Genomic DNA, 14,388 nt, shown 5'->3' on the forward strand with positions numbered 1-14,388 from the left:
CCACATGCCTCCTCTGTCTGTCTGGGGAGAGTGTAGACTACATGTCTCCTCTGTCGGTCTGGGGAGGGTGTATACCACATGTCTCCTCCGATACATGTGAAGTCACACGGCGCTTCTCTTCACCTGACAGCGAGGAGTTTCACTGAAAGAGAGGTTCATGCTATCTCCCCCACGAATCCCCTCCCTGCTGAACAGGCGCCCCGACCAACCAGTAGAAGTCAGGACTAATAACCCACCGGCTTCCCACCTGTGAACACTGGCAATTGTGTTTGTTGGAACCCTGAATTTTCCCAAGGGGATCAATAAAGGAATATCTTACAGTATCTTATCTTATCTGACTGAGCTGGAAGTACCGCTAACCGGGGATTGAACCCGGGTCTCTGTGGTGGGAGGCGAGTGCTTCAACCTCCACCACACACTACCCAGACAAGCCCATAGAACCACTGCTCTATGCGGTCATCAAATCTGGTGCTACCTGCTTTTTGTGTACCTTGCGAGGAACCTTGACCATAGAGGTCTCATCATCTAGTGTCTGTACTGCATATGTGCAGTGGATATGTTTTAAGTACATATAGGCTACCGCTGAATCACTGAATATAGAGTGCTCTTACACAACATAAAGAGTGCACAGGTTCATCTGAGTCAGAAATAGAGTGTACCTATAGATATTGTACCTCCCCCCTCCAGGAGATTAAAGCACCCAAAGTAGGACAAAAGGTGAAGTGGAGGCTGACTTAAAGCATTGTAAACATAGAAAGAGGAATTTTTTATTTAATATAATTATTTTTTCTGCCACCTTGAGCCATACCGTGTGCTGGGTACAGTCATCCGTACCGCATGCTGGGTTCAGTCAGCCGTTAATCAGTGACCCATCAGTAATTAAGGGAGATCACCAGCACTGGTTTGTGTAGTTGTTACATATATAGTAGGGGTGTAACGGTATAGCTACACGTATCCGTACTGAACTGTTTCAGTACTGGACCTTCAGGTTCAGTACGTGCTGTGTACCGAACTAATGCAATGGTACGTAACGTAACCACCAACAGAACACCAACATGTGCAGAATTTTATTCAAAACTCCAAGTTCACCCCTTCCCAAAATATAACTTGCACAAAGGGCCGGACGTTCGTTCAGCCCATGCACAACACTGAGAGATTACCTGTAATTTAGCATAGCCTCATAGTGTGGCGCACGCACACACACACACACACACACACACACACACACACACACACACACACACACACACACACACACACACACACACACACACACACACACACACACACACACACACACACACACACACACACACACACACACACACACACACACACACACACACACACACACACACTCTCTCTCTCTCTGTGTGTGAGGAGGATTGGTGCTAGATTGAGAAGGGGCTGTCTTTCGGAGATCAAATTAATGATAGTTTGCGGCATATAGAACGGACATTCATACACAGCAACACGCCTCCAAACAAGGTGTGATAAACATGAATTGATATATTTTCCTTGGCATGAAACATAGTATTTACCATTAGGGGCCTGCATGACGCTTCTTTCTCTATTCAATAACATTTTACCCTGAGGATGAGGATGGTGGTCGCGATTGTTGTATTCAGTTCAATGACGTTGCGTGTCTCCTATCCGTCATGCAGCGCATTCAGGCCCACGCCCATAATCTAATGTATTTAAAAAATATATATATATATCAAGTCGATTATTAATTTGAATATAGAATATTCATTGACAGCGCTACTTAACAGTTACTGCATCACCCCTGAGTGGAACATGGAAAGCCAAATAAATAAACTTAAACTTTCCCCCACTGTACTGAAAACCTGTACCGAACCATGACTTCAAAACCGAGGTACGTACCGAACCGTGGTTTTTGTGTACCATTACACCCCTAATATATAGTAGTAAAGGATCTGGCTGTGATGCACTGTGGAAGGTCCTTAGTTATTCCACCCCTGTTGTTTGAAGTGGGTTTCTCCTGTGAAATTCTATATTTGTATGGTATCGATTTAATTGCTTAAAACTATGGAGTAGCGAAAAACGCTGTGGTATGGTATAAGAATTTGGTCTTGAATGACACTGTTGTCAGTCGATACTAAATGTTGATACCTTCATCTGTGTCAGTGAGCCAATACGCAGGTTTCTTCCAAGACATAACATTTCTTCTGTTCAACCACAATCCAGAATCCTCCAAAATGTAACAAAGCCTCTAAATGGGCACACAATATTAACAAGGTATCGAGTATCGAGTTGAACATACAACATTGATGAGAACAATGGAAGAATTCAAAATACCAGTTTCTGACCGAAGAATAATTGCCAACTTATACTGGAGGCAGAAGGCTAATGTTAGAATAGGAAAGGAGAAATCAAGAGACTTCCCGGTGGAGAAGGGTGTAAGACAAGGATGCATCTTGTCCCCTGTACTCTTTAATATGTACAGTGAATCACTGATGAAAAAAGGTCTGAGAGGAGGGAAAGGAGTAAAACTTGGCGAAGAGAACATCACCAATATAAGATACGCGGATGACACTGCTATAGTCTGTAACTGTCAAGAAGATCTACAGGACATGATGAATAAGCTGAATGTCGAATGCAAAAACTATGGAATGTCACTAAACACAAAGAAAACTAAAGTAATGATCATTGAAAAAACACCAGGAACTGTTTGTAAAATACAGGTGGATGGAGAAAAACTTGAACAAGTGAAGGAGTACATGTACCTTGGAAGCTGGATCAGTGAAGGTGGAAGAGCTAACATGGACATTAAGAGAAGAACCGGAATTGCAAAGGGCGCATTCTGGAACCATAAAGAATTATTGAGAAGAAACATAAGTTGGAAAACGAAGACCAGGATTTTGGAAACGTATGTTATGTCAGTCTTTTCATACGGAGCAGAAGCATGGACGCTGAATGAAGAGGCAAAGAGGATGATAGACTCTTTTGAAATGTGGACACTGAGGAAGATGCTGAAGATAACATGGAAGGATAAGATCAAGAATGAGGAGGTACTGAGAAGAGCGGATATGCAAGGGGGACAGCTGCTGGAGAGGTTGAAAAAGAGAAAGATGGAGTTGTGCGGGCATGTTCTGAGAGGATCCAGCGGGGAGATGTTCAAGAAGGTAGTGATGGGGAAGGTGGATGGAAAGAGAGGAAGTGGAAGACCAAGAAGAGGCTGGGTAGACGATGTCTGTGATTGGAGTGGAGTGAGAGGCGGAGTCACGGAGTTGGAGAGAAGAAGTGGGGACAGAATGGGTTGGAGAGTGATAGGCAACCTTCGGAACGAAGAAGCCACCTAATGATGATCGAAAAAGGTATCATTTTTGGTATCGGTACAGGCAAGAATGGAGAGTGACCAGGTCAAGCTATCCATTAAGTATTGATTGGACAAAGAGAGACAGTGAAGTGTGTGTGCGTGTGCGCGCGCGCGTGTGTGTGTGTGTGTGTGTACTGAGCCCTCTGGCTGTGTGTCCTGCAGGTGAAGTGAACCCTAAAGAGAGCAGTCCATTCATCAACAGCAGCCCAGGTGGTGATGGAGAGAAGAGCCTGCAGTACGATGGAAAACACATGGCTCTGTTTGAGGTGTGGAACACATAGTACAATACACTGTTATTATCTCATACATTATACTAATAATGATACATCATACTTACTTTACATTATCTCTGTTCTTCATTCAAATGTTTTAATATTTGTCTGATATTATTGATACGCCTTAAGGTCCCCCTATAGGGTGACCCTGCTTTTCTTTATCATAAATCGATCAATAGAGACCGTATTAGATCCACAATTATCATATCATTGGAAAGCCACACTCATTGGCTACAACCCTGTGCAAAGATTTTCGAGATCGCCAAATGATTGACGGAGCTAGAGCCCCGGGAGTCGGGGGTGGTAATGTGTACTTTTACGTACTTTGGGGCACGCCTCACATATCGGCATGTAACTCGAGAACTGCTGAGCGGATTTTGTCACCTGAAAGGGCAATCGACAGGCAACAAATAGGGCTTTAATTCCATCTATATATTGTATTAAAAGAAATACACACCCGAGCCACTAGAGGTCGGTAAAGAATCGTCCACATGTGGGCCCTTGGATGTTAAGAGGTCAATGTTTTTAAATATTTTTTTTGTAGCCAAGAGTAAAGACCATAACCCTATCAAAAACAGTAGTCAAAGTGTATATTTTCATTTTTACCGATGTTTTATACGATTTATCGGAAATACAAATTTATTGGAAAATGCTAATTATCGTAAAAACCGCAAGAAATGACTAAATCCAGATTCAACCCTGCCATTGGAAAGAGGAGCATTTTCCCTATCCATAGATGTATGATTTGGCCATAATATGGTCAAGGTCAAGTTCAAGGTCAAATATGAATTTATAATTAAAGTCGATTATCATTAATTACTGTATCTACAAATCCTTCTGTTTAATCATCTTCCCGCCGTTAATTTGCTTAGATTTTTTTGTACACATGATCTCAATAAGGTGGTGAATGAGCTCAGTGAGCATTTTCTCCTACCCGTATACATTTTTGATCATCATCATCAAAATCATAAATCATAATTAATCATAATTAATTTATTCATTTACAATTTACAATTTCAGACACAATATTTCTGACACTGGAAATACATACCCCCAGGTCCCAAGATGTTCCTAGATACCAAGAACATGCTAATTGACCTTGCAGAAGTGGAGCAATCTTCCATTTACTTAGGCATGTACCTTTAGGCGAAAACGGTCTACAGATTAACAGGTTAAGAGTTCATTTGCAAAAATCATAAACAACATCCTTGAAAAGAAAATGAACTGTTAAGACATCATTCTGAACCCTGAGTTACTGTTAACCTCTTATCAAGCGGGCAGAAAAGTGCCAATTTTTTTTACTTGAACTTGAGGACTGTATACTTTTCTTGCAAACCAAAAGACTATACTTTATACTTATAGCACATGCATGAGCCTGGTCTCTTTTGAAAGATGACATTCTGAAGAAAAAATTTACTTTGAGTGCTAACGTAATAGAGTAACATAGGTCTGAACTTGAGTTGTAGAAAGATTTGTTACTCAAGTTTTTCTGTAGTAGTTAGTAGTCCAGAGGTAGTATTTCCCCAGAAGGTGGTATGGCTTACAAATCCATACGGACCCATAGCCTGAAGCCTTATGTAGTACATGTCCATTTCATAAAGATCCATTCAGAAATGAGTGATTAGGAGTGATTTTGGTCAACTGTGTACAAAAGAAAAACTGAGTTTTCTCATAGACTTCAATTCATTCTGCTGTTTTTCTCTTCCTGTTTTCGCTCATTAGTTTTCTTTTGTTTTTTAGATTCATACATCCCCATGTGGTGTTTCATTGGTAAGCCACACTCATTGGCTACAACGATCCACAATCATTTTCGAGATCGGATCTAGATTGACGGAACTACTGCGCCAAAAGTCGGGAGTGGTATTTTGCGCAATACCGTGTACCGGCATGTAACCCGAGAACCGCTGAACAGATTTTGTCGCTATCGACAGGCAACAAATAAGCCTTCAATTCGATATATATATATTGTATTAGAAAATATGCACACCGAGCAGTGCATGTGAGCGGATCGGAGCGTGAGCGGCGCGGGGCGCGGAGCGGCCGGTTTTGACGTGAGCGAGGAGTGGGTTTTAAAATGAGTCGGCGCGACGTCCGGAGCGAGAGTTCTCCTCCGCTCCAATCCACTCCAGGCCGCTCACAGTGGTTTAACACTGATGTAATATATACATGCAGTACAATGCCAAAGCAACAGATGGCGATGTACAAACATGAAGGCCATTTTCAACCAATGAGAAGGGTGAACCTGTGATAGGCTGTTCGTTCAGGCTTTGTCACTGTAGAGACGCCCACACTCACTCCAGTTAGAAAAAGTATATCGACGCCATTGTTGTTGACGTTAGCTTACATGCTAACGTTAATGGCAGCGACCATAGCATTGTGGCTCGGCTAGCCTATCATCGCTTAATAGAGATAGTGAATGGATAAACAACGTTATTTAACATTGCAGAATGGCTACAATTACAATGCGGCTCAATACAAACAATTGTTAAGGGGCCCAGGGGGTGTAGACTGTTGTAGTTTGAGCTCATTTACACCATGCTCCAAAAAAAGAAAAAAAAAAACTGCCGAGCGATCTGGCGCGGGGAGCGGGGAGCGCTCGATTCAAGGTGAGCGGGGAGCGAGCGGAGAGCGACTTGGGGGCGGGGTCAACATGAGTGATTAGCGGAGCGGACCAAGCTTTAAAGAGCGAAGAGCGGATTTCTCGGCCGCGCCGATCCGCTCACGTGGTCTGACACCGAGCCACTAAACGTCCCATATGCGGGTCGGCGCATGCTAAGAGGTGTTAAGACATCATTCTGAACCCTGACTTACTGTTAACACATCATTCTGAACCTGAGTTACTGTTAAGACATCATTCTGAACCCTGAGTTACTGTTAACACATCATTCTGAACCCTGACTTACTGTTAACACACCATTCTGAACCTGAGTTACTGTTAAGACATCATTCTGAACCCTGAGTTACTGTTAAGACATCATTCTGAACCCTGAGTATACTGTTAAGACATCATTCTGAACCCTGAGTTACTGTTGAGACATCATTCTGAACCCTGAGTTACTGTTAAGACATCATTCTGAACCCTGACTTACTGTTAACACACCATTCTGAACCTGAGTTACTGTTAAGACATCATTCTGAACCCTGAGTTACTGTTAAGACATCATTCTGAACCCTGAGTATACTGTTAAGACATCATTCTGAACCTAGCCCCTTTCGTGACTTTCGGTTTGCAAGCCTGTGGCTTTTGTGACCGGAGTCACTTGCCCACCCGCCCCGATCACCCAGTAGACTAGAGAAACGACCAAGCGTCGTCAAGGGGCTCGCGGTGTGTCAAGAATACATCAGATCTGAATTTCAAAGATACCCAGCGTACAATATGGGTCTAACACAGCTTCACGATGGGGTCTGGAAGCTCGGAGTTGCTAATAAACAGTTTAAAACATTGTTACTCGACGAGTGGTATTTACAGACCGAACGTCCATCTCCGCCGTTGGTGTCACAGCGCATGCGCACCATGCCGCGTTCACGTTACTGGGAAGAAGCGGAAGAACCAGTTTCCGACTGGGAAAAAACATTCACGTCAGCCTCCTAGTGGTAATTGAAGTATGGATGTGGGCGTTTCATCCATAGATATATATAGAGTCAAAGCGTGAAGGCTTCCTAGTTGTAGCAACGAGATGTCCTCTGGTTCTTCCGCTTCTTCCCAGTAACGTGAACGCGGCATGGTGCGCATGCGCTGTGACACCAACGGCGGAGATTGACGTTCGGTCTGTAAATACCACTCTGTAAATACCACTCGTCGAGTAACAATGTTTTAAACTGTTTATTAGCAACTCCGAGCTTCCAGACCCCATCGTGAAGCTGTGTTAGACCCATATTGTACGCTGGGTATCTTTGAAATTCAGATCTGATGTATTCTTGACACACCGCGAGCCCCTTGACGACGCTTGGTCGTTTCTCTACTGGGTGATCGGGGCGGGTGGGCAAGTGACTCCGGTCACAAAAGCCACAGGCTTGCAAACCGAAAGTCACGAAAGGGGCTATTCTGAACCCTGAGTTACTGTTGAGACATCATTCTGAACCCTGATAGAGTTTCGGCACAAAAAACATTATTCTCCATTGAAAAGGTTCACGTTGTACAGCAGAAACCGTCAAACACCAGTGCTGTTCTTTTAGAGAGCCAGTTAAATACTGAGTTCACAGTGAATCAGACAGTATTCAGGTGACAGTGACACAATATGGCTGCTACACAGAACTGTGCTGTTTCAGTGTAACTTTGGCTCTAAGTCATCTTTAAAGATGGTTTCTTTAGATAATGTTAGCGTAACGTGAGTTTATGTCCTTTAGGGCAGAGCCTAGAAGAGAAAAGCTAAAACCTCTCTGTGGAGTTACCTCATTTTGCCAAAAGAGCTAAATTTAATTTTAAATATAACAATGTTTCAATAAAGTTGAAGTTACCTGTATTTTGTTACGTTATTTTTACTTGATTAAAACAACCCGACTGCAGTTTGATTGCTATTACCTGGAATGCACAATAAAAATGTCATGATTTGTGAAAACTATTTTACCTTAAATATTTTATGCTTTAATACAAATAAACCACACAAACAATACTTTAGGCTCACCTGAAATTGATGGGAATTCAGAGGGATGGGGGCAGCCACAACTGACATTCTCTCTCTCTCTCTCTCTCTCTCTCTCTCTCTCTCTCCTTTTTTTTTTTTTTTACTGCAGGAGGAGATGGACACCAGTCCCATGGTCGCCTCTCTGCTCAGCAGTCTGGCTAACTACACTAACCTGCCCACAGGCAGCAAAGAGCATGAAGAGGAGGAGAACAATGAGGAGGGGGCTCGTCCATCCAAGAAGCCAATTAAGGTAGAGTAGAGTGTTGTACAGTAGCTAGCTCTCCTGTCAGCGTGAATACCAAACCAAGCCGCATTTCTCGGAGATGCTCTCTGATTGGCCGACGCCTGTTTCTACACTGGTTAAGCTTCGAAGTTGGTTAAGGTTAGAGTTTGTCTTAGAGCGTGACGGCAAGTTCTTTCAACGGTTAAGCTTAGGCACTCTTTCGAAGTTGGTTAAGGTTAGAGTTTGTCTTAGAGCATGGCGATAGAACGCCAGGTAGTTTGCAGGCTGTTTGGCATGGAAATGGGCAAAGACACAGCTCGTCACGGATTGGGCAAACGCGTCAGTGGCCAATCAGAGAGCGTCAGTCAGTGCCAATCAGAGAGCGTCTCCGAGAAATGCGGCTTGATTTGGTATACACGCCTCCTGTCACAGCCGCGGCTAGCTTTCCTGTCACAGCCGCGGCTAGCTCTCCTGTCACAGCCGCGGCTACTGTAGCTCTCCTGTCACAGTCACGGATAGCTCTCCTGTCACAGCTGGCCTTCACCTTGCAGCGGTTCGGTGAGGAACAACAATCTCATCCATCACATTGATTTTCATCACTGACAGGGAAAGGAATGTGAAATTGTTCTATGTCCATGTCGTCTAAGAATCCATCAGTTTTTATTTCTGAACAGTTTGATCTTAAAACAAACTAAATAAATGGTAGGCTACACCACAAAGTCACAGCTGATGTTTTCAATCAGTTTGTCCTCTAAAGTACAATCGTCCAAAACAGGCACTGTGTGTTTGGAGATCCAATCTTAGAAGCCAATCAGCCGCCCACCGATTCCTCGCTTCACAACAATAACAATCTAAAGTTAAAGCAAAGGTTTACTTTTCTATCGTGACCTTGTCTTGGTCTCTTGTCCACTATGGGTGTTGACACCACCTGCCTGTCTAAGGATTTTCTACGTTTTTCTCCACCTGATCAAAAAATGTGTTGCATGCATTCCATAATGCACTTGAGCATGTTTTGAAGATTCTTTGATAGGAGACACATAGATTTGCTCAGGGCTTGACTTGGTCTAGACCCCCCCATCGTGGTCTCTACTAGACTTGGCCTCTACTGGACTTGGTCTTGGACTCTACTAGACTTGGTCTTGGTCTCTACTAGACTTGGTCTTGGACTTAGAGTTGTATGATATGTAGCCGGTGAAACACAGCATTAACGTTAAACATTACAGCCGGGGACCAGCCAGCATTACACCTGTTGTCCTGCATGTGTCGTATCTGATTTGACTAATACTGGTCTCTCCGTCGTGTTTCTTAGGGCGTTTTCACACCTGTAGTTCGTTTGCTTTGTTCCGATTCAGGGAGACACAGGGACTATAATGATACAATGTTGCACTTGTCCCTTAGTTCATTTGTGTTCACACGGCTGTGTTAACAGCGGACCAAAACAAACGCACGTGCGAGCAAACTGTCACTCATTGGTCAGATTTTGGGGTGTGTGCCCCCCCCTAACCCTGAATCTCTGCGTTACATTGAAATCGGGGAGGAGAGAGCGGGGGGAGCATATGAATGAATGTGGATGAGAGCCGTGATGTAAATCGGCCGATTTTGTTCTGATCGATTAGGAATGGGTCTCTGTGTTCAGGAAACTAGGCGCATAAAAGTTTATTGGATCATGTCTCTAGCACCCCCACAGCCGTAGCTGCAACCACTTACCGGTACATCACGGCACTCATCCACATTAATTAATTTGCTCCCCCCGCTATCTCCTCCCCGATTTCAATGTAACGCGAAAGTGCAGTGGTCTATAGCTAACTTTACCGATCTAGCTGCCTAAAGACTACAAACTGATCCCGCCCACAATTCAATGTGAAAGCGTCATCATGCAGCGCGTATACAGTACGGCAAGTGAGTTGTGTCGGTTTGTTAAGTCGATTGCATTCTCACAGCGTACGAGTCGCTTCGGGTTCGGTTGGAAGTGCGCCGAGACCACCCTCTCTAGGCGGTCTCGGCCCGCTTGTTTTGTTCCGCAACAGAATGCGATTGCAGTGTTCACATATGCCCAAATGAACCGAAATAGGGGGTAAACGCTCCAGGTTCCGGAACAGCTCCAAACGAACTAGGTGTGAAAACGCCCTTAATGTCCCAAAAAAGGTGCAAGTATAATGTGTAAAAATTGTCCACAAGTTTGCTAGAGTTGTGTTAAACAAGGACGATGGAGCTTTATTGGCAAGTTCTCCCTCCAAACAATCCTGCATATAGGTTACACTCTAAAAAAATAGATGATCTCGGATGCACGAAAACAGACTGCACCGACTCACCGCTAGACGAATTACCGGTACGAAGTCTTGTACAAAAACACCACGTGACGAGGATAAACTTCTGCTTTCTGGATTATGACGATATGATGAATTAGTCTCTTCATCGATGAGAGTGATCTGGGTTCTTCCATCTTCTTTCAGCTACACTCTTCCGTCTTGTCTGTTTCCCGGCTCTCCCTTTTATAAAAAGAGCTGAGTGTGTCTGCGTGACGTGGTGACACCAAGGAGACGTCCGTCCAATCAGTGGCTGGTTTAGCTCAATTTGAAAAAAGGAGGCCGGCTTTAGCAACCCAATGGTTTTATTCTAAGCTTCTAATCTCAGAATAGATTTTACTGTCAAATCGAATTAATACTTCTTTTATTCAATTTAAGATTTATATTTTCTGATTGGATTTAACCCGACAAGCACAGGCATATCACTTTTGACCAGTTTTCTCCTTAGGCTAGACGAGAATCACAGTTGTCATTAAGTGCACCCACATATTTCCTAGAGTAATGTTTTTAACCTGAATCAATATCTTTTCTAAACAGTTGTTATTTCCTACCATTTTAAAGTCCAGAAGGTGCTTTATATTTCAACCCTGTGATTCTGGTCATAATCATTTCATATTTAATATCTGTTATGGTTTGTAAACAACCCCAACAGTAAGACGCAGACAGGTAGTTCAGAGTTAGCCAAAAACGAAGGGCGTATTTATTTTCACAAAACAGAAATGTGCAACAATAATGTTAATGCATTTGAGGGGAATGTCCTTTAGCCAAGTTGGGCTCTGCGGCACTGCCCAGAGCAGAGTTGACTCTGCGGCACTGCAGCTTTATGCTAACCCACTCGCGGGGAAAAAATAAACTGAGAATGTCATTAGTCCCGAAACATAGGAATTACGAGGCAGAGTCCAGTAACAAAACAAATCGACAATTCTTCAGTGTTTAAGGAAACACACAAAAGATGATGGCAGTGAGTCCAGGACAAAAACGAGGATATCAGTTCATAGAAAAATAGTCTTCCAAAAAAACTCACCAGGAGCAAAGTCGAAGTGGAAGAAACGAGGCACGGGTCCACAGAGGCAGAGAGAGAAAACAGCAACTTCCAAGGGCGTACTGGAGGAACACGAGAGGGAACAGTAGAGCTGGTGGACTGGTGACAAAACGACCTGACACTGAATGTTCAGCAAACCGTGTATAAGAGTCCTCCCGTCAAGCTGATTGGAAACTCCTCTCAGGTGCGTGATGGTAATTGGAGCTGAGAAGCGTGCAGTGCTGGGCCACCCCTCACAATATCATTGCATTCATCAGATTTAGCACATCATAACAGGAATACTTGCAGTTCAATTTGAGCTAAATTAAATATAGAAAAATACATTTTAAAGTGTACTGTTTTCTGTAATACTGACAATGCTAGTCCCTCCTCCCCAGCTGTCTCTTTTAGGCATTGTATCACAAGGGAAGTAGGAAGATAGCACTTTTGTGTCATCTGCCCAGTTCCATTGTTTTCTGATTACCTCTGTTCCTCGTACCTGGCTAATTGAGTTAGCCGGATCATTTTCAGCATAGCTTGACTTAAGCCAGACCTTTCCATTCCCCGACGTGCGATTGTCTAAATCACAATGGCAACATATCAAAAAGTTTGAACCTGGGGCGCCCTTGTGGCGCGTACCATAGTGCCACGCGCACCTACGCGGCCGACCCGGGTTCGATCCCAGCACCCGACGTTATTTGTCGCATGTCCTCCCCACCTCTCCTCCCGTTCGCCCTCTCCTCTGTCGGTCCTGCGTGACCATGAAAAAGCTGTAAAAATGCTAAAATATAATAAAATAAAAATAAAAATTTGAACCTGTTCCAGAGCAGGGTTTAGTTCAGTTAGCTCGATAACCTGCATGGCCACACCCTCGCAAAGAAATCCCAGCTCGCTTCCTGAAATAATTCTCACAGTCTAGATCCCATTATACCATTCTGAATTATGTTTTTGTGCTTCGTTCTTCTAGAGGGGGCTTTTGAAATGTAAAATAATATACCTAAAATGCTGATAATAAATCATATTCAGCCTATAGATTTACTTTGTCCTAAATAATGCACGTCATAGTTATACGGATACGGCGCTCGGAGTCGCAATACACACTGCATGTGGTTATTTTAATAACGGCGCATTGCGAATCCCGCTGGGATATTTTTAATGAATGAAACCTATCTGGCGTTTGGCTCTGATTAGTTTCATATTCTTCGCTGTTGATGTATTTGCTTAACGGAGCGCCGGATTGTGTTTCATTCAAGCATAAATTGAAGCGTCTTCATGCGTGGACTGTGGATATGAATTACGAGGAGGAATCTGAATCTGTGGATTGTTGAATTGTATCACTGTCACTCACACGTTATTGTGATATTGTAACTGGGATTAAAATGTCTGATGAGATGCGCTGTTTGACGGATTTGAGAAATTGAATGAGCCGTTGACGTTTTGACGAATGAATTTGATTTTGAATTTGTTCAAGCACTGTTATCTGATGATAAACATGAGGTGTCATCACTGGTATAAACCAAAGGTTAATCAATTCAATGCATGTATGGATGATGTCCGAAACAGATTAAAACCTGATTAATAGTGAAACTGTATAGCCTCCCTCCAAGCCTCTCTGACACCGTTATTTTGGGGGTCACGCCTTGAAAACTGTGTTTATATATAAAGTACATGATACCTATAAGCCGAGCGCATACAGTACAGATATCCTCATAAGTATCTATTAATTCGTATCAATTAGATACTCTTTGGGCTTGTTTGTATCTACTTATTCTGAAAGTTGAACTAATTATTTTCGCTAGCAAGATCTCATTCGATTATTCATTCCATTAAGCCTATACTGCCAAGCAGGCACATTTAAAGAAATATAATCTGATTGATTGGGGTAATGAGGGACTTAACATTAGCCTATAGATTATGCATTTAACTTGTCGGCGAGGCTATTGAGCCGTACTGTATTGTACCCATTCTGCAATCTGTTAATAAAGTTTTCAATCAATCAATCAATCAATCAATCAATCAATCAATGCCGTTAGAAAATCAGGATTTATGTGATCGACACCTGCTGTCTTTTCAGGTGAGGCGGCCGCCCGCAATTATCCTGAGTATCAAGTCTGGTTCGAATTAACGAGACTGAATCAGCGTTCGAGGAACAGGGAAAGCCCGGATTCAAACATCGGGTTAATTGAATCTGGATAATGGGACTTTTGATCGACTTAGTTGAACCAGGTACGGGGAATAGAGCCAGTTGGCCAGTACATGTAAATTGGTATCGTGTTGATAACATTCCAAGCTTTTCAAACACACACAATGCCCTCTTTGGTATCGAGGCGTTTCAGATCGGGTTACAAGTAAATTTGATTGTCAAGGGATAACCACTGATTGTTAAACACTGGTAATATGAAAGCATTCATATTTACCACACATGTTTACAACATAAGACAGAAGCAACAAGCGACTCTCTCAGTCTGCCTCCTGTGATAACTGACTCATTTCTGCCTCTCCTCTCGTTATCCTATTTAAATTCCTCAGCTCCTGAAAAACAATTAAGGCTGAATCAGAGCAGCATAATAAGATCATAATCATTCCTCGTTATTTTTC

General features: G+C 43.1%; 1 protein-coding gene across 1 annotated transcript in view; it reads left to right on the plus strand.

The window, feature by feature from the left end:
• Positions 1 to 14,388, plus strand: part of LOC311243831 (solute carrier family 12 member 5-like) — a gene marked incomplete at its 5' end in the record, with an annotated part of 190,208 nt that overhangs the window by 65,863 nt on the left and 109,957 nt on the right. The window contains 2 exons of the mRNA XM_084333200.1: positions 3,503 to 3,606; positions 8,350 to 8,490. Coding sequence (XP_084189326.1) covers positions 3,503 to 3,606; positions 8,350 to 8,490 — 245 coding nt within the window. The remainder of the gene's footprint in view (positions 1 to 3,502; positions 3,607 to 8,349; positions 8,491 to 14,388) is intronic.

This window comes from Notolepis coatsorum, assembly GCF_963971535.1.
Source record: "Notolepis coatsorum genome assembly, chromosome: 17".
Taxonomy (NCBI): domain Eukaryota; kingdom Metazoa; phylum Chordata; class Actinopteri; order Aulopiformes; family Paralepididae; genus Notolepis; species Notolepis coatsorum.